Source organism: Rhea pennata, chromosome 1 (genome assembly GCF_028389875.1).
Source record: "Rhea pennata isolate bPtePen1 chromosome 1, bPtePen1.pri, whole genome shotgun sequence".
In the NCBI taxonomy this organism is placed as follows: domain Eukaryota; kingdom Metazoa; phylum Chordata; class Aves; order Rheiformes; family Rheidae; genus Rhea; species Rhea pennata.
Window position 1 is genome coordinate 144,257,177 of NC_084663.1, and position 25,713 is coordinate 144,282,889.

The 25,713-nt window shown below is 41.8% G+C and overlaps 2 protein-coding genes across 2 annotated transcripts in view; one reads left to right on the forward strand and one right to left on the reverse strand.

Moving 5' to 3' along the window:
* Positions 1–3,000, forward strand: part of GTPBP6 (GTP binding protein 6 (putative)) — a 20,489-nt gene extending 17,489 nt beyond the window's left edge. The window contains exon 12 of the mRNA XM_062601527.1: positions 2,758–3,000. The gene's annotated coding sequence lies outside the window, so the exon portion shown is untranslated. The remainder of the gene's footprint in view (positions 1–2,757) is intronic.
* PLCXD1 (phosphatidylinositol specific phospholipase C X domain containing 1) overlaps positions 1–10,777 on the reverse strand; it is a 14,445-nt gene extending 3,668 nt beyond the window's left edge. Inside the window, exons 1-4 of the mRNA XM_062577951.1 lie at positions 10,666–10,777; positions 6,571–6,707; positions 3,133–3,261; positions 1,840–1,995 (exon numbers count right to left, since the gene is read on the reverse strand). Of these exons, the coding sequence (XP_062433935.1) occupies positions 1,840–1,995; positions 3,133–3,261; positions 6,571–6,707; positions 10,666–10,777 (534 nt within the window). The remainder of the gene's footprint in view (positions 1–1,839; positions 1,996–3,132; positions 3,262–6,570; positions 6,708–10,665) is intronic.
* Between the last annotated feature and the right edge of the window lie 14,936 nt (positions 10,778–25,713).

Sequence of the window (25,713 nt, forward strand, 5' to 3'; positions counted from 1 at the left end):
TACATCTTTGAAATGTTAATTGTTTAACTGCTAAAAGCTCCCACATATAGTATATAGAGGAAGATGATTAAGTTCCTAGAATTTAACAAATAATTTTTGACTATTTATATTAAGGTTTTGCCTCAGGTTTCAGCAAATGAAAGCACATTAGGCTGGTTGGAAGGTCAACTCCAGCTGAAGTCCAGTCAGTCAACGCCACCAATGCAGTTGTTGTGTGACAACAGCACTTGTTGTCAGCCCATTCTCAAGTAGTGAACACGTGTACGGCGCATAAACCTTGGTACCAATTAGTACCTTGCTAGCAGCTGTAGCAGTGAGAGCCTGATTCAGAAAGCAGAGACTGACCCTGTCGTTTATCTGCTGCCTCTTCTGGCTTACAGGTGGCACAAACTGACAAAGCAGCATGCAGAAAAATCTGCTATAGCTTATGGTGTACACTAACTCCAAAGCTAAACAAACAAAAAAAAGCACTAGACAGCCGCATTGTAGGGTTGGCACAAGCATTAGAAACAAAAAAATGCACTGGAATGGCTGCTATTTAGAGGGACCTCAACAGGCTGGAGAAATGGGCTAACTGGGACCTCACAAAGTTCAACAAAAGCCAGGTCCTGCACCTAGGATGGAATAACCCCCTGCACCAGGGCAGGTGGGGGTCAAGTGGCTAGAAAGCAGCTCTGCAGAAAAGGACACAGAGTTCCTTTTGGACAACATGTCAAACACTGGGCAGCAATGCATCCTTGTGAAAAAGGCCAACTTCTGACTCTGCTATATTAGTAAGGACACACACAACAGGTCAAGAGAACTAATTCTTCCCTTCTATGCAGCACTTGAGTTAGTGTCTCTCGAGGACTGTGTATTGTTTGGGCTTTCCCAGAGCAAAAAAGTCATTGACATACTGGAGCAAGTCCAATGGCAGGCAGCCAAGGTGACTGGGGGTTAGAGCACAACATCTGAGGATGGGCTAAGAGAAACGGATCTGTTCAGCCTGGAGAAGACTATGGATGGACCTCATTGCTGTCTGCGAATATTTAATGGATGGATGTAGAGAAGACAGAGCAAGACTCTCCTCAGACATGCATAGCAAAAGGGTAAAAGGCAGCAGATAGATACAAGCTGAAGCAAGATAAATTCTGATTAGAAGTAAGAAAGCAGTCACTTCACTGAGAAAGTGGTCAAACTGCACCAGGCTGCGCAGAGAGGTTGTAGAATCGCCACCCTTGGAGTTGTTCAAGGTTGGACCAGACAGGGCCCTGAGTAACCTGCTCTAACTTTGAAGCTGGTCCTGTATTGCATGGTGGGGTTGGATCAGATGACCTCTAGAGATCACTTCCAACCTAGGTTATTCTAAAAAGCTAAATTCCATTGCAGTTAACTCACAATTATTGCTGTAAAAAGGCAGAACAGGGATTGCTTTGAATCCTATCAACAGGACAAAGAAGTAAATTCCAGCTGGGACTGAATACCCTTTCCATAGTTTGGACTTTATAACAATAGTTTTTTTTTCCCCCTCCTCCTTCTTCTTTTTTTTTTCTTTTTTGCAAAACTCAGACAGAACAGCGGATGGCAGCTGTGTCCCTTTTTTGTCCCACAAGTCAGTAGTTCCCTCCTCCACACCATGGTATGTGGGTTTGTTTCATCTCCTACTTTGAGTGAGTGAAACCCCAGTCATCTAGGGAAGGACACTTATTAAAAAAAGACCTTATCTCTGATCCAGCAAGTAACACTTGCTGGAGGCAAAGGTAGAAACTATATAAAAAGCCTGAATCAGTTAAATATCTCTTCATAATGTATTATATCATCCTTTAAAGAAAAAGGAGGAAAAAAAGATCTCATACTTACATTTCTGGGACACAGTTTGCACTGGAAAATCTCTTTTATACAGGCAATGAGATGACAGTGAAGCTTCTTGGTTAATCCATCAAAATTCCTGCAGGCTAAGATAACAACTTCCTGAGGATGAGTTTCCAACCACTTTAAGACTTCACACAGAATATCCTACAAAAGAGAATTACGGCAACTTAGAAAATATTCTGTAATATGCAATGGAAAGGAAGTGAAACAAACGGAGCATTCATGACAGGGCAGAATCACAGTAATAAAAAAAAAATCAGTGTAGGGTTTTGGAGAACGGCTGTCTGGCAGTCCACAAGATGTCCCACAGAGATACATGCCAGGACAAATCGCTTTCGGCAGAGCAGTGCTGATTTGCTCTGGGCATGAGTCCAGCCTGGTATATTTAGTGGCTTTGCATTTTTATAATATCCATAAATCTTCTACTTCAGCGGGGCAGGTTAGCAGTAAACTCATCTTCCCAATCTTTTTTAAGGACAAAGAATGTGTTAGTGGCAAACTCAGAAACTAGGAAAAGATTTATGCTTGCTCAGTCACAAGAGGACCTGGTTCCCCATTTGTTCCAGGAAAGGAGATCTTCTTGTAGAACACATGCAATTAGTCATACAAATGCAAATACATGCTGTGTAGTCAGAGTTTATAGGAACATGCCAATCAGCATGAAATGTTAAGATGCAAAGGGCTCAGACTCAAATTGGCTGTACAGATCCCAGCATATTCAAAGAAAATGTAACCTAGTCCTCAGTGAGAGAGCACATGCAGAAGAGCGACACAGTAATTTCTAATGGCAGATCATGGAGTGAAGACTTGTCTCTGCCTTTCAGTGAAATACTTTTTCCTTAATTTTTTTTTCTGTGATTTTTATTAGGCATTTAACATCTTTTTAATAACCTTTCTCCTTACTAGAGAAACAGGATTGTCCCTGGACAGCACTGGAAACATCAGCTGCTTGATAAATGGCTGGTGGCAGAGAGCAAGGCACAGCAATGATCAGGATGATCGTGACTGAGGATGAGAAATTGTCTGGTGCTGAAATGTTACTGGCAAGTGTTGAAACTAAATTCTAGTCCAACAACCAGCCCTGCAGATATTTTCTAGTTTGAAGTCCTCACATTAGGAAAATAAATAACCTACCTTGGGCCAGCATACTCAGAGTGAGATGGTTCTGTTTTAAATAAAATAAGCAGCACTATCTTTATATATCTTTTATATATATATATATATATATATATATATGTATGTATGTATGTATATGTTTTATTCCAAAGGTAAGGACAATACCTGAACCGTAACAGTTGTGTAAAGCATATGCACGAAGTACAAATCCGAAGACAGATCATTAGCCTTGTGGGCAATTCTAAAATCCAAGTACCTAACTCCGGCCTCGAGTTGCTCTGTCACACTCAGTTCCTGAATGGTTAAACAGAAAACAAAGATCCTGAGAGTTTGGAAGGAATATGTTCCTTTATTTCAGAAACTGAAAGAAGGAGGTGAAGTTGGCCCTGTGACATTTTTCCTAGGTCTTTCATCTTTAAAATGACACCATATGGCACCAAGTCGCAACTTTGACTTCTCATACTATTCGACATGAGGGATTCTAATAGCCCTGCGGAATATGCCCCAGGTAAAGATCAGACTCATTTCAGACCTCTGCCTTTGCTGCGTTCTGCAAGTTTAAGATCCATTAACCTGTGCATAAGCACACACTCACTGTTCACAAAACTATTCATATCGTCAGAAACTGCAGGATCAGCATCTTAGAAATGCTGTATTTATTTTATTAGATCAAAGATGCTATAGTGGTTGTCTCTGTGGAGCTCACAGATCCTCAACTGAAGAAAAAATAAAAATGGGGAAAAAGAAGTATTGGTTATCATTCTTTTTTAGGATAAAGTCTATCAAAAAGTTTGAATTATCTGGTAGCAGTCCTGTAGAACAGAAGTCCTATACTATTTTAACTTTGCCTTAGACCTGTCCTCCTTGCTTTGAGGGCTGAATAGAACAGATGATATAGCCGAGCTTCCAGGACAAAAAGTCCCAAATTATGTCTCTTTTATTTGCACAATAAAATAGGATCAGTTTAAATATGTTTAAAAACTCATTTGTCTCAGTTCAACCTCCTTGTATGAACAACACTTTAAGAAAGAACATTGTACTGTTTTAAGTCAGTAGGTATTCCACTAAAGCTAAATGAATACAAGACATTGAGCCTGAATAACTACATTGTTAGCTTTAGTGCCACAACAGTGCTTAGGTACACTGCAGGATGTTCACCCTGCCTAACTTTAACCAAACGTACTTTCTAACTTTCCATTCTTAGGCTTTGGGGAGTTTAATCTCCCTAGGTGGTGTCTGAGCTGCAGAGCCAGGGTGCAGCCCCATGCACCCTGGAGCGCAGCTGCTGCAAGTGCTAAGACCAGCAGCCCTGCGGGAGCTAGCAGCAGCTCCCTTCCCTGCCTGCAGGCCCTGCTCTGGCTCCTTCAGGGTGCAAAAGTTGCAGGAGTGGTGCATGCTGAGCCCACAATTGCTCGCAGTGCACTGGAGCTCTCTGTGTATGACTAGGTCATATATAACCTTTGTAGCCATGAGAGAAAGAGACCTATACAGAGAGAGCAAGGAGAGCGTCCAGTGTAGGGCTACAAAGATGATTAGAGGACCAGAGATATGAGAAACGGCTGCGAGAGCCTGTTTAGCCTGGAGAAGAGAAGACTGAGGGGGGATCTTATCAATGTGCATAAATACCTTATAGGAGGGTGTCAAGAAGATGGGGCTGGACTCTTTTCAGTGGTGCCAACAGATAGGACAAGAGGCAAGGAGCATGAACTGAAATACAGGAAGTTCTGCCTGAATATGAGAAAGAACTTCTTTCCTGAGAGAGTGACAGAGCACTGGACCAGGCTGCCCAGAGAGGCTGTGGAGTCTCCTTCTCTGGAGATATTCAAAACCCTCCTGGATACAATCCTGCGCAATGTGGTCTAGGTGATGCTGCTTGAGCAGGGGGGTTGGACTAGGTGATCTGCAGAGGTCCCTTCCAACCTCAACCATTCTGTGAGGGCTTCTCTACAAAGCAATCTGAGCACCAGACTAATTAGCTGCTCTGAATTGCACTTTGGACAAATTTCTTTCTTTTTGTTGACTTAATGGAAAAAAAACAGAGAGGTTAGACTCCTTAAATGATCACCTGAATTTAGATAGTAAATTGAATAGTGTGAATATCCCCCCTAGAGACAAATTTAAGAAAAGGCCTTAGGTGGTGATGCTGCTTAGTGCTATAATCTCATGTTAGACATCTAGGGCAAGAGTGGAAGCTACAAAGCTGCCTTGAGTATCTTCATATCATAGCCATTGTACAGAAACGATGTGCACTTCTGGACTGGCACGACAGCCAGAACTGTAGTTAGACATCACCTAGAAATTGGGACATCCAGGAATATGTGGGTCCTACCACGAGTAGGGTTTCTTGATCTGTAGTCTGGATAGCAGTGTGTGGAGTCACCTCCTTGCAAACATGACCTGAGCACTGAAACACTAAGGAGGGGCAGGATTGCAGCCATGCCTTTCTCCAATTAGTGCTGGGCTGTTTCCAGCTCAGCAAGTTGGGTTCAGAGCAGAAAAGGACTACAATGATACAAGGAGCTTATTTGTCTCCATCAAGGTCACTCCATCAGCCAGCAACCTACAAGTCAGTAGGTATCTAAATCTTTCAGTAGCTTAAAAGTCATAAAGCAAAAAGCAATTCAAGGAAAGACACTGTGATAAAAGAGTGCCATTCCATATCAGTTGATTATTTCTCTTACGTATTTGACATGTCATAGCATCTAAGACCCCAGTTTGCCAGGGATGCTCAAACACAACACAAGAAGGCTAGGCATAATTATTGCCATTTATCAATTATTCAGTTTTGATTCACTAATAATGAACTATTTCTTCAATAAGAACAAAAGTGAATAGGTTTTTGATAGCTCTTTGATGCCCTGAAAGTCTGTTCTTTAGAAAAATCTTCAAAAGCATCTAGTTCTTTAGAAATATCTTCAAAAGCTCTAGTTTAATTTGTGATTCCCCAATTCTGTCTTTAACAATACACTTGTGAGGAACAGGAAGAGATAATTACTAACTTTAAATGTAGTAATTTTAAAAAATGAATTAAGACTTATGTGGGGTTCCACATGATCGTTCTCTTAATCCATAAGGGGGGGGGGGGAAGATCTTAAAAAAGAATTTTGTCACTGCTGCTGACTGCACAACAAAGCAGGGGAAAACAACTGACTTCTTACACAATAGTAACAGCAAAAATGACAAGTATTACCTTGCAGGTATTACCCAGCAAAAAAAAAAAAAAAAAAAGAGAGAGAGAGAGAAATCCTTTTTCTCTAACATCTTTTGAATACAGCAGTATTATATGTTATCTATAGTGATAATAAACGTGACAGAAACATGAGTTTCTATGTACAAGTGGCCAATTTTAAATAACATCTTCATTTATGTCCTTACAAAAGAAGATCGGGTATGTATTGCATGCTTGTTTATATATATATATGTATTTTTAACCAGTGGTACTTAACATAAACCCCCAAAACAGTATTTCCTAGTATTTCTTAGTGACACATTTCTAGGCAGCAATGTATTCTTTCATCGGCATATGGGAGAACATGACCACTGTCATCACTGCAACACAAACTTCAAATTTGTTCAAGCTTGAGAATGCTGGACAATAATTACCTGTGTTGTGGACCACTTCATAATAATAGGATGCACAATGCAGGGCATACATTTATTTAAAAAATTCACCAGCTTTGATTCATTGTCACTAACAGTAGAGTTTTTATCCAAGCAGTAAGTCATAGTGTCATGACTCCCTGTAAAATGCAAAAATAAATGTGAAGTGAATGTCATCTCCTAACTCCTCAAATAGTACGATACACAGTCACATTGCATGCACACAGCTGACATTCTACCTCATTACCAAAATATGCAGGTATATTGCCTAATAGCCTATCTAGTTGTGGTGAAAAGGTAGGCTTTTCTACAGAGGTCAGTCACTTGACATTGATAGCTTAGTGTGAAATCCTGGTGAAGGAAAGGCACTGAGGCTTTTCAATTTTTCTTGATAAGGTAGTTCCCATCCAAACTATACACCATTGCTGAGATTTGCCTCAACAAGCTACCATTTTTGACTAGCATCTTCCACTGAAACAATTATCTTGATGTGAAAACTCATTTTTTTGCAGGGAACAAACAGCAGGTTTAGCTCAGTTGGTTAGAGTCTGGTGCTGCTAATGCCAAGGTCATGGGTTCAATCCCCATACGGGGCTATGCTGAGGGTTGGACTAGATGACCTCCAGAAGTCCCTTCCAACCTTACCATTTTATGAACAGCTCTATGAGCTGAAGATTGAATCTATCTGGAATTTGCCCAGATTTCAAAGTTGTTCAAATGCAGGATTTCCTACTCCAAGCCCATCATCTTTGCACAGGAAAATACATAGAACCAAGACTGAAGGGTGAAATTCATCTTCTTACACCTTTAATGGGGCCAACTCCATCTAACTTGGCACTCTAAGCTTTGTATTTTACATATGTAGCAAAAATGCCCTCCTGGAGCAAACACCCCTACACAGACAATGGAGAGACGTAGATGCTTGAAGGTTTCAGACACAATCCCCGGTCTAAGTTTACATGTGACAGATGGTCACGATCTATCTTTTGGTAGACTTTAGAATTACCTGACTCTTTCCAGCACAGGGAACTGAAGAACATTGCTTCATCACATGCCCAAAACACAGGGGCAGGTTAAGTATCACAGTCAAGCAGAGTATAGCCTGTGCAAACCTTTGACTTCAAAAAAAAGTCTGAATAAATTTCATGTATCTCTTATATCATCTTTAACTGAATCTCTGCTGCAAATTACAATTTCTTCAGGACAGGCAGCCGGTGATTTTGCTGGTATTTTATTCCATTATTTCTTCAGTTTTTGTAAAGCATAGGTAAGAACAGCTAACAACTCCATGAAGTGACTTACTGGAATTATTATGGAGTATCTGTAGAGAATTTGCATATCATTTTGGTTTTTAAGCCTTCTGACAAACAAGTTGTTCACTGATGCTGAAACTGCCTTATTGAAAGGTCAGTCTTACTGGTGCCAAAGGCAATACCTCAAGTGGCCATCAAAGGAAAAGAGCAAGACTGTATCTGAAATAAAGAAAACTCTTTGAAGCAGTTAATAATAGTTTAATGGCTTACTCTGTTTTTTTTTTCACTTTTTAAAAGCTGGTTTTTTCCTAATTTCCTGCTTAAAAGCCCAAACTGAGGTTATTGCAGATCAAAGATCTATAATAACAGAATTAAAACAAAGAAGTTTGTTTTAAAAGTTGCAAGGGTCGAATCATTAAATACCAATGGACCAAATCCAAGTCTGAGGGAAGTTAACACGATTTGCATCAAGGTGTTGTGTCTACTGATGCCAGTCAGCCTATGGATAGTTAACTTTAATTTAGGAGTCTGGTTTTCGCGATGTCAGCGAGTTGCAGTGATAAAAGGAAGATGGATATATCCACAGCATCACACAATACGAGGCAGACAGAATGAGCTAGCACCAAACCAGGCAGCTTCAGAAAACGATATTGCCTTGGCAGCGCAGGGCTGGACCTGATGCAACACAGCATTAATGACGGGGAATTGCCTCTGTCTTCCTATCGCGTTTTCTGAATGTGTTTTCTCAAGTTTCTTGCAGGCCCTGGTGTCTTCTCTGTTCTGACCCATGGAGCCTGGTGTTTCTTCTGGGACGCACCCCGGGACATGATGCTTTCTCATTCCCCGCGGACAAGAAGGGCAGGCTTGGCTTCTGCAGGGACGTGAGTAACCTCCATTTCTAAGTGGGGCTTCCCACAGTCATTGCTCCCTCTGAAAACCTGCTGGAGCTGTCTGGATCTGGTTGGTCTTGATCTGGTTCGTTCCAACTCAGGCCAAACCAGTTTTAGGTCAACTGGAGAGGCAGCAAATCTTCCAAGTTAGATAGCCTGCAATGCTGTGTAAGAGTCCTCTGAACTATTGGCTTGCCTTCAACTATTCTTTTCCTTCCTGCCTATTCTCTCTGCAACCTCCTGCAGCTTTAAACAAGCCTAATTCAGAAAGTATCACAAGAACTAGAACAACGTATACAACTTACAAATTAAGCAGCAATCCCATCTCAAAATTAGCAAATGTGCAAAACAAATGTTCATGAGAAAGAGGTCACTGTTATAAAAAGAGCCAGGAAATCAGCCAGAGGTACACATCAGCAGGCTCTCAGTTTTCTACAACATTCAGGAAACAACATCTTGAAAGCTAGTCTAAAAGCTCGTTAGAAATAATATGGTTCGTTTTCCATCACAAAAACACTAAGCACACTACTAATTTTTAAAGTTTTTTTGTAAGAGGAATAGAAAAAAAAAAAAGAGGAGAACTGGACCTTTGTTTTTCTGTCACATATAGAGATAGGTATCTATTTTCTGCTCTTGTTGGTTAAATAAGAAATCTAGATTCTCTTTATCCTATCTGTACTCGAGTACTTTTACATAGGTTTTACTCAAAACTAACACTCATCCCCACTGAGCTGAATAGTTGTGGGTCAAGCCATCTTGTTCCCTTTTGCTGTAATTCCAACAAATGGAATTATATCATCTCAAACTCCTGAAACTTCAGCAACTGAAAGGTCCACTTGCTTTGCTGTTTAACATCGATTTAAATTAAGCATCTGAAAAAATACTGTGAAATAAGATTCTGTTTTTCAGTGTTAGTTACCCTCCATTAGTCCATGGAGAGCAGAAAAGCGGTCCTTTAAAAGTACATTTCTCAGGTCCTCCCTGGAGACCCACTGAAGACAAGAATTGATTCTCCCAGCATCTCTAAACATATGTCTTTGCTGAAGTTAATCTAGGATCTTGCCTCTAACTTCACAACCAGCCACCTCCATAGAACTCCCATCTACATGCTGTGCTGCTTTCCACTCAAACTACCTACATCTCATCTAAAAGTGTAAGAGAAAATGTGGGCTAGACGTTTTATTAAGCATCATTGTGAAGGCAAAGTGAATCACTCGAGAGCTAACATTTCTCCAGTGCCTTCCCAAATGCCACTGGTTCTCTTGTAATTTCTTCACACTGAATGAAAAACAAATTCAGTTCAAGGTAACAGAAAGAACCAATAGTATAACCAAAGAAAGGTTAGTGGTGCATAAATCTGAGAGTAGTACCAATGAGGTCACCAGCTATGATACAACTGTATTTACTCGTACTAGGATAAATCTATTTTTCAGAAACAGTTGCCAGTGACGATGCAATGAAGTCAGACTTTATATTAATAAAAACATACATTAATTAAAAGCCACATCTTGCCCTTTTCATACCTTCCCAGCCTATTTTAAACTCTATAAAGAAACAAGTAAGGTAAAATTCTCTCCTTTTTGAACCATTTTAGTATGTATCAAATAGCAGCCACATAACAGAAAAATCTCACCAAGCCCAGACAGACAAATGCTCGGATTATTACCTTTGGTCTCACAAGATGATGCACAATGACTTTTGAAAGAAGTCCCCTCTTTTTTCCATTCCCTCAAAAAAATCCTTTTTCACCTCCCCATCAAAAAAAACCCCAACCCTTGCAGACTGAAACACTCACATACACACTGGTGCATCACACAAACACTCCCCCAGATGCTTTTCCCACACACTGACCCAAATGATAAATAGAGTCATCCTGAAATGGAACAAACAAGATGTTTCAATGCTTAAACGACATGTTAATAGAACAGCAGCAGAGAACAAAAGTTAATCTTTACCTGGAAGAGATAAGTTATAGAGAGGAATATCCCAGAGATTTTGTGGTAATTGTGACATCCACTGACCATTTTCGTGGCACAGATGCATGGACGTTTGCAAAGGGCCTTCCATTAGTACTTCTCTTAAGACTTTATAAGATGTTCTGTGGGAAAAAGAAGAAAAAGAAGAATTAAAATATTCCATGTATTTCAGTTGAATTTACACCTTTTTTCATGTACAGAATGTATTTATACATTATATAAAGGTCAATCCTTTGCTCAAGCTGTTGCAGTAAAATGTCAAGAGTTTCTCAGCTACAAAACACGCTGCTTTTGAAAACACTGTCTTCTGACACAATGCCAAAGCCACGTTCCAGTTTTCAGCCTGTAAAATGGCCATCTGAAAGAAAAATACAGTCAAGACAAGTATGTGCAGCTTAGCTGATGTGGAGAAGTCACTATCTACATCGGCTACTGCAACATCTTACCGAGTAGTCTCTTCCCAGTGTGAAAGAAGATCCATTCTTAGATTCTCTACAGCTCCCGGAAGCGTGGTAGTGGGACTGATGGCAAGACCAGGGTAGGGGCCATGTCTGCACCCCTCCAGGCCCCAAGCTCACACCAGATCCTTTGTTTCGGCTGCTACAACAATACCCCTATGAAAAGTCTTGACAACTTCTACAGGACACTGGATTTCCAGAGAGTGCTGGCTCCTTGGGTCAAAGAGGAAAACATCAGTCTTCTTATTCTCTTGAAGCAGCAAAGTTTGTTTTGAGAAAAATTTCTTGATGCCTATCCTAAACACCCCTACTGGTCCATCATCACGGGTACTTTAGTTTGGTCAGATCTTCCAGAAAACTACTCTGCAACCGCTCCTTCTTGAATATGAATCTCTCTGGGATCTTCTGCAAAACTTGTAGCTATGACCTAGGAGTCCCAGTAAGTGAAACCTGACTGAGAAGTCATGGACTTCACCAGGGTCTGCTAGACCATGATGCTCATTTTTCACTTTATGTTCTCCTGAACAACACATAATGAAGACAAGCTCTCCATGCTATCTTTTTCTTCCTAGGATGTTGTTGAAGTTCCAGCAGTGTTTTTGAGGGTGAGGATCTTCTACTTTTTCAGTGATTTCAAGGCTTTCTCTGCTTTCTCACAACTGGCACAGCAATTACTTGTAATAATATCACACCCTCCTTTTTATTCCTTTTTTAAAAGTTATCACTGAGAATGTTTTGTGTTTGTTTGTTTCAGAGACAGCAGTCAGTCATGTATCATGTGGCTTTCATGCTGACCAAACTTCCTAAGAGGTCCCTGTGTCCTTTTGCTGCATCTTGACTCATTCATTCCTAAGATTGCTTCTTTCCAAAATTTTCTTTGGGCTGCTTTTGGGGTACTATTGGTTATTTCTGGATTAGAAATGGGCCATACTGCTTAGATGAACAATCTGTGGTTTTCTTAAAGGCAGCATAATAGATTTTTCTGGTAATCACATCATATAATCTGAAAGGCAACTTTATAAATTGCTTTGCTAAATTTTATGTGCATATCACACATAACGGATGCCATCTGCTTTTATATCTGCCAGTGTGTGTAGCTTCACCAACTCAACCTGCCTTGCTGTGCCTCTGGTCTCTCTAAGTATGGCTGCCCTAGTTAAGATAAGAATGGGATCATGTAGACTGAGGGAAATGTCCAGCCATCCTACTTACAGATTAAGGGTCTTTTCCTGAAGGTGAAGAGACCTGGCTGTACTAGGCAGAATGAAAAACTGTGACCTATGAAGAAAAAGGCATTTACTGAGAGAATCACAACTTGGAAGATTTGTGTCACAGTGATCCCAAATCACTACAGCTACCAGTGATGGTGGTAGCAAGTTGTTGCAATGGCAACAGAGGATTTTAAAAGGGCCGAAAAATCTTTTTACCTAGGTCACAACGACCACCCAGCACTATCTCCTGGAATACTTCCTTCATGCATATGATAACATTAGCTGAGCCTCAAGGAATCCCCACACGAGCAAAGAGAATCTGACATTGATTAGTGCAAGAAATTGAAATTGAAACTGTTTGATCAAAAATTCCTAACAGCATGCTTCTGTTTACCTGTCTTCAACCTCAACTAGGGCATATCACCTATTGGAGGAGTCAGTGCTCAGGGCAAAGCTAGAGTGGCTGGAAGCCACCTTTGAGCAGATGAATGTAGCACCTTATTGAAGTCAGTTGGAAGCTCCAGGGCAGAAACTATTGCCTGAATATCCTGATGCGCTTGTGCTTACCATCCTATATGAAAGTACCTCCAACATATTGGACAGCAAGGCACCATATATGCTACATGCAATGCTGTTCAAGAACATACAGCCTTCTGCTCTGATATCAGCTTGCAGGAGCAGTCTCTAGACCACAGTGCATGTCTCCTTCTTACGAGTCCTTCTGGAGACAACGACTAGCACAGCTCTGTCATCTCTACTAAGCCAGATGAGTAGCCACAAGTTCTAGTATCTTCTGGAGACATTTCAATAAATGCTGCTGTGCCACAGTCTGCCATGGCCAGAGTGACCATGCCTGGGATATCAGGACAGTCCTTCATGCATCCCTTGTGCCATGACACAGGCTGCATGTGTCCTGGGTGTAACTGAGGGCTTCCTTTTGTTAAACCACAGCTAGCTCAGAGGTTATCCATATGCACAAGATCACTGCATAGGCAAGAAAGAAATTTAAATCATGTCTCACTAAAGAGCAGATATGTGATAGGCCTACTGTAGAGCCCAGTGGAAAAAAAAATCATGGATTTATTAAAAAAAATCAAATTCCTTTATCCTGCATAAGCGAATGATCTTTACATATCATATCTGATGTTTACCCTTACTCTTCTTGGAAACAAAGGTTCAAATCCCAGGTAGATCAACTCAGCCTTCTTCTAACTCTGCAATTTAACATCAGGTTTCTGCCTTCTGAAGACCCCATGTTCGACAACAGAAGACTGCAACTAATCTTGTCCCCTTTTCCTATGTTTTGTGCTTTCTGACTGCACATCACTCCTCTCCCAGGACCACTCTCCTCTAATCTATGTACCAGGTAGTATTAGTGCAGATAGGGGCTGTAGAAGCTTAAAACAACATAGTAATCTATTCAGCAATTGCAGAAGTCAGACAGTCTTTCTACTTCCCCAGCTATAAAGCCAGCAGGAAATGTAAGGATGCAATATTCCAGCATATGAAAGCATTTCTGTAGGTGTTGTACACTGATTAGAAGCCTAATTACAAGCACTGGGTGGGGTTTTTTTGTTTTTTTTTTTGTTTTTTGTTTTTTGTTTTGTTTTGGTTTGGTTTGGTTTGGTTTAGTTTGTTTTTTTTCAGTTCTCCTCTTGGGACCAATAGCTCCTTTTCTGGATGCTTTGAAGCTGCCCAATTCCTGTTCCCCAAACCACCAAAGTACCCCAAAGCAGGTATGCAGCTTCCCAGTGGGTTCCCCAGTAAGTCCTGCTGACCAAGCACATTGGGCACAGCCCTCAGCCTGTCACAAGCCACTTTGTAGAGGTAAAGCTCTAAGGACACCTTTACGAAACATCACTTTGCTCTTCCTCCTTTCGTTGAGCATTGGTTTCCCATTGATCCTCCAGATCAAAGAGGCTTAATTGACAGAGCTACCCCTACAGAAAGAAAAGAAAAAGAAAAAGAGAAAGAAAAAAAGAGAAAGAAAAAAAGAAAAAGAAAAAAAGAAAAAGAAAAAAGAAAAAAAGAAAAAGAAAAAAGAAAAAGAAAAAAAGAAAAAGAAAAAAAGAAAAAGAAAAAGAAAAAGAAAAAGAAAAAGAAAAAGAAAAAGAAAAAGAAAAAGAAAAAGAAAAAGAAAAAGAAAAAGAAAAAGAAAAAGAAAAAGAAAAAGAAAAAAAGAAAAAGAAAAAAAGAAAAAGAAAAAGAAAAAGAAAAAGAAAAAGAAAAAGAAAAAGAGAAAAAGAAAAAGAAAAAGAAAAAGAAAAGGTTTTCTGCCATTTTAGTCCCTCAAACTATTTCACCACTCAGTTAGGAAAGCCCTGGCACTGGCCCATACTGGGGGTGACTCTTGGCAGCAGGGAGAGAGCCTTTTTGGGAGCAGTGAGCCATGAGATTAACTTTGCCAGGTGGTAAAACTGATCCTTCAGCGTTAGCAGGCCAAAACCCAGAGGAAGCAAGGTCTCAGCTGGTGTGAGCTGCTGTTGCTGCCCTGACCTCTAGGGAACCAGGACACCTTATGCATCAGCCCTTAACTGAGAAACATGAGGAGCATCTTGCCAAGCCTGAGAGAACCAGCACAAAGCACAAATAGTGAGAGTTTTCTGTGAGACCAAACCTGCAAATACAGAAATGCAAGAGCTTCAGTTCTCTTCCTCTTTCCATCTTCCTTCCAAGCATGCTGGGGCCATGTGATGTACTGGAGGAGCAGCGAGGGCACAGGGCTGTTGCTTATTGAGTCTATGCAGAACCAACCCAATCAGATTTTGGTCCGATCCCTTGTGTAACACAAGCCCCAGCTCCTCACCTCACCATTTCCAAACTGAGCTACTACCTTGCATTTCAGATGTAGCATATCTTGCAGAGAGAAACTAAGGCTTGCCTGGAGGGATGAAATTACGGTTGTAAGTTAGCCCTTTTTTTGAGTTCATCTCAAACTCTGCTAAGGAGAACGGTGTCTTTATTGCCATCTTCCAGACCAGGAAACAGAGGAATTCCACCATATACTACTCCCACCCCTACAGTGCTGCTTTCTAACCTGGTCCCAGTGGTCTAAGTGCAGACACTAAACAAGCTGTGAGGATGCTACTGGGGCACAAAAAATAAACAAGCACTAACATATGCAAACTTACACATAAACTAAAGGTCTTTGACATAGAGCCCCATCCTCTAACTTTAGGAAGCCAAGAACTTTGGGCAGGATCTCTCCCCGGCGAGGGTTATGCCCAAAGCACACCTTGCACACGCAGGTCCCATCCAGACACTTTCAAGTGCCTTAGGCGCTGGGTGATAGCCAAATGCCACACAATTCCAGGAGGAAAACACGATTAATGAATGTTTGATGATGTAATTAAAACATTTTCTGCAGCCTACCTAGCAACTAACTAATGCCACAGCAATTACAGGAAATATTTTGATGTGAATTAAACAAACTGTCACAATGAAGAGTAAATTGCCAGTCTCACCAAACATAAAGGTAAAAGCACTCACTAACTGGAAACAATTTCAGTATTGTAGATCCAACTAGCAAGCTTGCATTTCTGCGTATGAAAAAGGACTGCAGCATTTCTGATCTACATTATAACTTGTTATTCTGTTCTTAAGGGGGAAAAGTTGCTCTCTCCCCTTTTTATCATTCTACTTACTCGGATGAATGATTTAGTTTCCATTTCAGCTCTCCAGCTCTTCAGAGAGACTTCCACACCTCTAGATCTGCCTGGGTTCCTGTAAAAAGAGGGCACTTCACACACCGAAGCAGGAAATAAATGCAAACAAGCACTGCACACTACCTGCCATTGGCCAGGGTCTGCAACGCCCAGCTCAGCTCGAGTAATAGCAGATTTTGTGAAGGTGAAGGAGGAGCGAGGGAAATGAGAAAGAAGAACAGATGTAATCCTGGTTAATTGGGGCTGCGTAAAATGCACAGATGAGACACTTAGCGGCCTGAAGACGTATTGCTTCAGGAATGACGTGCAGGCAGGGAACAGAAAAAGAAACACCAGTGCAACGCTATGTAGAGACAAATGTTCAGCTCTCCAGTGAATTTTTGCAAGCAGAGTGTCTTCTCAGCCTCCCTGGGAGCTCTGTGACGTGGGGAAAGAAATATGAAACTGAAATTAAAAGAATCAATGAAGGAATGAAAAGAGAAAATGACCACCTCTCCCCCTTCCCGGGGCATTCCCAAAGGGCCGCCTGCAGGGGAACTAGGCACGTGTGGGGCTCCAGGATCTCATCGCTGCCAGGACCAGCAAAACTCGGGTTACTGCAGCGCCGTGCTCCTCAGTGCATAAATGTAATTCCCAGCCACTCCTTTTTCACCATCTCATTTCGCTTCAGGCAGACCAGGAGGAACGGCAGCGCTCTTGCGCAGTGCCGACATTGCCGGCAGGAGCGTTCACTACAGTGAAGTGACAGTATCTGCTGAACTTGCACAGAAACAACTCTTGCAGGTCTCATCACAGTGGAAATACTCAGAAAATCTCTAGCCATCTCTCATCTGTAGCCTTTCTAGTCTGAGTTTGGGGCTCAGTCCTTCATCTGCAATGGAATTACCACAGATGTCAAGAGAGTTATTCCTGATGTAGTCCTGAGGTCACAAACTCTCCAGAGGGATTTAGGAAGCCAGTAAAAGGAGGAAAGACAGGAAATTAATCAGCAAGAAATTAAGCCCTGAATAAGTATGTCTCCCAAGGCAGGGTCAAGGCAAGGATAAATTTTGCCAACATTTGCAGAAATAATGATAAGCAGATTTCAAGATGAAGAAGCTAGGGGAAGGAAAAAGCCGAAGATTTCTGACCATGGTTGCAAAATAAACGTCTACATTAAAAAGACTGGTAGTAGAGTTCAAAAACATTGGAGAAAGAAGAATTTCTAGCCCTGAAGGAGTTTTTCAGATTTTGAAGCATTCAGCAATAAGAAGATTTGAAGCTGGCAGCATCTGAGAGAGTCGAAACATGCAGATACAGAAGCTTCAGCATGTGCGTTGATGGAAATACAGGTCTGATGTATAGCTATGGATCTAAGTGAAATATTTCTCACTTGTTAATTAGAAGGACGCTAAGCATAGTGCTAAAGGGAGGGTTGAGCTGAGATTCACGCTTTAACAAATCTGACTGCTTTGTTATGCCTGAAATACACTACATTCGCTCTGTGCAAGATCGGCAGATTTTTCAAGGGACTTAGGGGTTTAAGAGGTTTTTTTGAAAGGTTAAGATACACGGGATGTTGCATGAGCCTTTTTTCCTCCATTCCCAATTCTTCGGTTTCAGACATCGCACGCCTGCTCGAAACAGAGCTGCACGCTCTCCCACTGTTGTGCATACAATAAGTGCTTAAACATTTTTTTTTCCCCCAAGACTGATGCTCCTTACTCCATGCAGTAACACACAGAAATGCTGCTGTTAAGCACTTAAACAACCTTAACTGAATCCCCTGGGCTTAGAGTGTTTGCTCTGGGGACACTTGCAACACGCTGGCCATGTGCGTGTTTGTTTCTGCTCTGACTTACTGATAAGCCCTCTCAACCCTCACCTAATTTTGGTCTTTCTCTGGGAAACGAACGGACAGCGCAATATTTCTGAGAGGACGTGGCAGCTAGTGGCAGCGGCCACGATGGCTCTGAGAAGGGGGGAAGTGGCAACACCAGGGAGGGAGGCAGAGCTGGAGGGATCTGCTGGCCACACAGTGGGCTTGTCCCATTGCAGTAGGCCATCAAATATGAGCCTTTGTAGCATTTATAGACTGAAGACCTCCAGGTACCTCCCTCTAGAGCCTTACAAAATCTCCTAATAGAAAGAAAAAAAAACCAACATCACACCAAGAATCCTGACTGCGCTCATGGAGGCAGCCTGGAGGGTCCCGGTGCCTCCAGCCAGACTCTCTGGGCAATCAGAAGAATTGGAAAGGGCTTCAGCACAGCAGCTACACAGCAGCCCTATGTCCCAAGGACAAAATGTAGCCTAGAGAATCTGACTGGGGTTCCCCCTATTTATTTCTGATGTTACCAGACCACTATGGCTAACCCAAATGGATAGTGTTGCAAGTGGGGACCATGATGAGCGCTTGGGTGGCCACAGTTAGGAGCCCTCATTTCCACTCAAGTCCCTGTTCTTGGTACTGCCTTTTCACAAGGTGCCTTTGGTGACCTAGAACAGGCCAGCAGGAAAGCTTAGGCACAAGTGTCTTGCGGGATTTAATTTGCCCGAATGCATCCCAGCATCTCAATGGTGCTGTGAAGAAATGCTCCTGGCTTTATTCACAGCAGGTAACCCAACATGCTGGCTGATAAAAATACTTCTGTGTTAGTTACACACCAAATACAATATTGGTCCCTTGACATGACGAATTCCCAGGAATCAGGGCTATGTGAGGTAAGGTTTTTCTTCCTCCTTCTATTATCAAAAACAGAGTTTTGCAAGAGGAAGGATTATTTCTGGCTTATTTTAAAATAACAGAAACAAGAAGGAAAATTGGGTTGAACATTGTTAACAAAATTTTTAACTGAAATTCTTGAAAAAGAAAAAAAACAATTGAAACAAAATAAAATTCCTCCACATTTGATCCAGTCCCACCAATATTGAATGCTAATTCAGTGGGTTTGGAGCAAGGTCTAAGCAAATAATTTTCCCATCAAATAGAAGAAATTTTAATTTCAAATTAACTGTACAAGTCCTAGTGAGAAGGGTTAAAAAAAACCCTAAAAAACATTTACTAAAGCCATTCTTACTCCAGTTACACCTGAAAGGGAAGGTGTTTTTCCTCAAATAAGCAAAAATTCTACTTTAGCTCTGGTGCCACTAGTATTTTAAACAAGACACTTCAAAACCCACTTTATCATTGACATCTAAGAAGACTTGAGCTCCAGAGATGCATGTACTGTGAGGAGGAAAAGGACTGAAGAAGTGAAATAGGCTTCCTAACTACATGGGAGAAAGACTCTTGCAATCTTCTTGTTGTAATAGCACTTCCTTGTGGCGCATCTTGTCCAAGGACGAGTCCTTCACACTCATTCCTTTTCTTGATATCCCACTGATAGGTGATAAGCAAATGTCCATTTTGCCATTTGCATTTTTAGAGCTGAGAGACCGTGGGCAAGGACGATGAAAGTAAGAAGCAAAAGGACACAACTTGCAGATCCCAGGCTGCTCTGCCCCACAAACACACTGCCTGAATGAATTTGCTGCCCTTGAGATCAAGATTTGAAGCAGTAACACATATCTGGCAGGGATAAAAGATCTGGCACTTTAGGGAAAAAGATGAAGAAAGTCTTGCAACAAACTATTTGTTCATAGCCAAATTCAGCGACAGGGGTCGATTTGCAGTGTCAGCCATAATTTGCCATGGAGCAAGAGCTTGTAAGGGCTGCACTTCAGCACAGGCTTGATTCATCTATCAAAAACAAAGATACAGGTCAGATAAATTAGGTCCTCAGTGCAGAACCAGCCCTGCTCTATGCCCTACAAAGCCACATCTGATCCTGTTACGTAGACCTAGGGCTCACACTTGGTATTGGCATGTATGCCATACATATCTGGGTCATGAGAAAAGCATACCAGAAGGGAGGTCTCAGGTAGTGCAAGCACAGTCTGAGGCAACCCACCACAGAGGTTTGTTCTCCAACAGGACGTCGCACTGCGAACAGTACAAGCCATCCGTGGCAGAGGCTACAGCTGCAGGGCTGGCTACAGTTGAGCTCAGCATGTCAGTTTAGGTCAAACATTGCTAGTATTAAAGGCTAAGGTCTAGAACAGAAAAAAAAAGTCACATTAAGCAGTTTCCAAAGGGGCAGACAACTTTACAAGGTACTTTATCCTCCAGAGCTTTTCCCCCTTCACCTATTATGTCATTTACACTGGAAGAGATCAACTGTTGTAACAGAGTAATAAAACTCCCACACTACCAAAAGGCAGTAATTTATAGTACAGTCACTTGTAAACCACTGAATATATATTAGCGAGACTTTTTTTCCCTATCATCATGGCCTAAATCCAGCCACTCTTTGGTGAGTTGTTTTCCACGGCTACCCAAAATGGAGATTTCAATTGCTGGTACTGGCTGAAAGCTTGTATCAGGAATGTGGAACTGAAAAGTTGCACAAGAGCCCAACATATACAAGAACTGCAGCTACTGAGGTCATTCCAGTCTTGCATACTCAGGAAGTATATGTATCTTGCATATGTATATATCTTGCATACTGGAGGTGTATGTAAAAACAATCCAGTCAGTATTTCCTATTCACAGTCCAATTTTGTGTTATATTTTATTTTGTGTGAACTTATTCATCAGTATCTAGATATACACTCAGCATGACCCATCTTCTCCAAGGTTTCTAAGAATGGTATAACAAATATCCCTTGAGTTATTACGTTGCATTCTTGTTAAAGGGGCCATTACTAGCGCTGCTGTGCACAACACACAGAATACAATGTTATCTGACCACAAAAGCGGATTTACCTCACCTTGAAATATAACACGAACAAACCACTTTCTCTTAAAAGCAGTGGTAAACAGCCACCCCAATGCGCTGGGAGCTCAGCAGCTGTTCAAATGCCACTGTTTGTCTTTGATGAACACAAGGAGGGGCAGAAGCGCTCAAGCAGCGAGCAAACCCTACCTGGCTGTTTAAGAAAATCAGCTCGTGGGAGGAAATAAATGACAGTTTTCTTTCAGCTGGACTTAAGAGACTTTTCAAACCATGCCACGCTGTGTAGGACTTAGTACACCCCTCTCCCAGAAGAAAAGATCACTGTCTCATAACAACAAAACAGACCATGCACAAGAGCTAACTCTAACGACTGTTTTGTTCATTTATTGAATTTTTATTGATTAGGATGTTCCTGACTGCCAGGTTTTGCTGTAAAATAAATAAGTATTTTTTTTTCTTAAATTGCCAATACCTCTACATTTCCTCCACCTGTAGTGGTCATGGCAATGGTAACTAAGCACAAGCTTTTCAGGAAATAACACTTATTTATAAGAGCCTAGGAGCTCATTTATTACAGTACATGTGTTAGAAGCTGCAGAGAGTGAGCACATTTGTGACAAGTTGAAATACAAGTATTTCCTGTTCCCAGGCCACAAGCAGAGAACATTATGGTGCACCCAATGTACACTGTTACAAACTTTCTCTAAATGGATGGTTGCATTATCGGAACAAGAGAAGCTCATTCAATTTGTGGCTGTGATCAGAACCATCAACTACAAATTCAGTCATTGCTGTAAATATACTCGATGCACTTCTGGTCCTTCAGTTCTTACAGGGACCCCTGATGTTGAAAAAAAAAAAACTTTATATCAGAGTTAGATCCTTATTTTCAATCTCCTGTCTGTACAGAAACAAAGCTCACAAAAGGCAAATGAAATGAGTTAAGTAACCCTGGCACCAGATGAGGAAGCCAGGACTCTACTAATGGGGAATTGAAAACAGATTAACACAAAGCTAAGCAATTGGCAGCTTATGGAAAATAGAACTTGCCAACTAGCTTTTTTTTTTTTTTTTTTTTTTTTTTTTTTTTTTTTTTTTTTGAGGAAATAAGATTTATGCATTCACATTATCTTACATCTCTTTCTTCCCATCTTCCTTCTCCCAGTACTTTTTAAACCACAAGCCGAGTTCAACCAAAATGGTATCAGCTATAATATGTACTTCTTGCAAAACGCCCTTCTTTAATCTTTTAATAATTTGATTAACAGACCCTTTCACTTTGTGCCAGATCCAAAGGACTGGACATTGCTGCATCCCACAGAGGTTACACCAGGAGCACAGAAAGCTCCAGAAAATTCATTTTGGGTTTTTTTCCCCTTGGCCATAGCAAGGATTACCTTGCAGACAAGTATACACCATAGGACATCAACAGGACACAGTCCTGAGCACTCTGGTCAGACCCCAAAGCTGGTCCTGCTCTAGGCAGCAGGTTGGAGTAGAGACCTTCCCATGTCCCTTCCTGCCTTAGTTAATCTGTGAGCCTACGGCCTTGGTTGCTGCTGGCCAGGAAACTGGAACTGGACCAATAGAAAATTATGATGTTGCTAATACAGTTAAAGCCAAACAGTTATAGCCTTATGAGAGATTGGGTCAGCCAGACTAGGTCGATTTTTAGACTGGGTTTCTTTTTAGCAAGTGAGGTATAATTCAGTCACACTGTCTCATATCCATCTCTCTTCGTGTCATGTCTTCTCTTCCCTCCCCCAGTTTCTGAATGCAAACCAACTTCCTCCTAAATCAACAGAGAGATAAGGGTGCCCGCATGTAACCAGCTTCAGGTTGGCTCAGAGACATACTCCTACCAGAGTTTTCTAGATGGGTTCCAACCCCCAAAAGTCCTCCCTTAGGGCACTGCAGCAGTCCTTACATTTCCTTACATCACCACATTCTCCAGCCTCATGTGTCTTCCCACCGATTGTCTCTTTCATTTTCACTGCTGATATCTCAGCTCAGTGAGGAAAGCTCAGTCATCTTTCGAAATATCTGCTTTCTTTAGTGCAATCTGCCTCATACATGTAAGCTCACTCCTTCACAAGCTTCCTTTCTCCCACCTGATCTGCAGGGACTATGTCTACACCTTTGGACACACGAATATTTCTCAGCTCCGAGGTCAGGGAGCACTGCAGGGCTCCATCTCAAACCTACGTCAAGGTGATGCACCAAGCGTACTAGCCTCTGTGCTCCTCATTTCCATACAAGGCAAACCTCAGCAGGTCCCCTAATCTGGGTAATCAAGAGAGCAGAGCCTGAACTTCAGGACAGAGATGGTCAAAGACACTGAAAGCTGAGAGTTTTTGCCTATGATGGGAGTTACGACAAGTTTTAAGCACTCACTGTGGCACTGTAGGAGGGTAGGGAAGCAAATAAGCAAGATATCACCATGTTAGGTTGGAAGAAAAAAGAGAAGCAGCATGCAGGGAGCAAGCAGATTGCTACAACTGAAATACAGTTCTCATGTCTGTGTGTGACCCACCAAGCAGACTACTTGGAAGCGAAAGTGCTGCCCTGTCCCTACTACTGATGCTTGACAGCAGATTGTGAGATCACTACTTAGAGCTGTCATTTCACTGTGGGGCTCGGGAGAAGAGGAAAATAATGGTCCTAGAAGGATGAAATTTGTTCCAAAAAATATAAAAAATGAGAAACATACCTCTCGTTACCCAGTAGTCCTGAGCCTCCTTATTTTAAAATGAAGGTGAACATGAAATCCCCTAAATGATTTCACACTTGTAGCTGTTAGCATTAGATGAGAAACGTCCTGTCCTAATTTCTGTCTGTAAGAGCACAAGGACGAGCATTTCTCGATGGGAATGCTGGATAACACCTAAATAAGTGCATTTAGGCAGCAGAGAGTGCTTCCTTTTGTTGTCGTGCTCACCCGAGTGACTGCTTCTTAGCGATCCAGAGTGAGTGGCACAGAAACGCTTGTGTGCAACAGGATAACCGCAAATTTCCAGCAGTGTCTTTTCTCAAGTGTTAGTTATGGGCTCTATATACTATGAGCCCATATGAAGGTTCACCCTGAGGTCAAGAATTAATGGTCAGGATGTGTGCTTTTTTCCTCAGTTCCTCCCAGGTGTTTTCAAAGAAGCAATCAAGAGTGGTGCAAATAAACAGACAGGCAGAGCTGCTGTCTTAATATGATGCATTAGTGGAACCATAATAGTAGAAGTCTCCAGCTTGTGCAAGGCCTTGGCATGACACCATGGCTTAGCAGAAGCATTTGCACAATCTCCAGTTATTATTTAATCCAGTGCCTAGGGCTAAATGAAAGACTGTTTTCTTGCAGCTGTGCAGAGCGATGTCAAAGCCATAGAATTTCTTACACAAGCTTTCTCAATTCAGGCCAAGAACACAAATAAAAACATGACGCTTGTACTCTGACAGAGCAGCAGACTTCTAGCTTCCACTTCCAGCAGAACATGAGCAGGCACATCCCCGCATATTACAGTCCTTCTTGCATTGATTAAGCAGATTTCCTTCCAAAACAAAAAAACTAACAACTTTGTTCACTATACAACCAAAGAAGGAAGCAGAGCCCATTTCCTACTTTAGTCTTCTTTAAAAGAAATCTCCAGGGCAGCAGGCACAGCTTTTTCTAAAAAAAAAGCACACAAACTGTCAGAAGTCCAAATGACAGTAGTAATTTTTTTCTACCAGTTACTCAAGCAGCCTAAAAGTCTCTGGGGAGTTTCTTAAATCCACAGAATATTCCTCAGGTTGCGGGTGCAGGTGCCCACAGAGGGAAGAAGAGGAATACAGTCATCTCCTAAGCAGAAAATGCCATATAGGCCCATTGCAAAGGAAGGCTCCTAGTAGAGGGGCAGCCAAAGTTCACACAGTCATCTCCTACTATCATCCCTCCTTACACACAGTCTTCAATTTCCTGAGGATACCGGGCTCTTTAGCATCATTTTGACTACTTCACCCATCAGATCTTGGCATCAGCTGGAGCTTCAACCAAAGTCAAGTTTAACATGCATCTGGAAGTCACTCCCACTGGAGGTTGGCAGCCATATGGTGTTGCAGCAGCTGCTGCTCAGCTCCAAAGGGAGAAAATTCATCTGACACCCCCACTGGAGCCATCTGTGTAGCACTTCCAGAGACCAATTTGTCCTATCCTCAACTAAATCAGACAAACTGCAGCCTAGAAATGCCTATTTCTCTCCATCGGGATCTCTTATTGTTAAAGGCAATTATCTCCTGTGACAAGTTCCCTCTGGAAGAGATCAAACTTCCATTATAAGGGAGATATTGGTCCAAGTTGCTTTAGGGTATTGCTCAGAAAAAGTTTATTCAAAGTAGGCAGATACTGCATGATCAGGCATGACTAATCCTTACACAGAATGGTTGAGGCTGGAAGGAACCACTGGAGATCATCTAGTCCAACCACCCTGCTCAAGTAGGATGACTGATAGCACATTGCCAGGACCCAGTCTAGATGACTTCTCTCCAGTACTCTTCTAGATGACTTCCAGTACTCTTCTAGATGACTTCTCTCCACTACAAGAGAGACATGGAGCTGCTGGAGAGAGTCCAGCATAGGGCTACAAGGATGATCAGAGGGCTGCAGCATCTGCCCGATGAGGAACGGCTGTGAGAAATGGGTCTCTTCAGCCTGGGGAAGAGAAGACTTAGAGGAGAGGCTTATCAATGTGTACAAGGACCTGAAGGGAGGGTGTCAAGTGGATGGGGCCAAACTCTTTTCAGTTGTCCCATGCGACAGGACAAGAGGCAGTGGGCAAAAACTGAAGCACAGGAAGTTCCGCCTAAGCATGAGGGGGAATTTCTTCGCTATGAGAGTGATGGAGCACTGGACCAGGTTGCCCAGAGAGGTTGTGGAGTCTCCTTCTCCAGAGATCTTCAAGGCCCACCT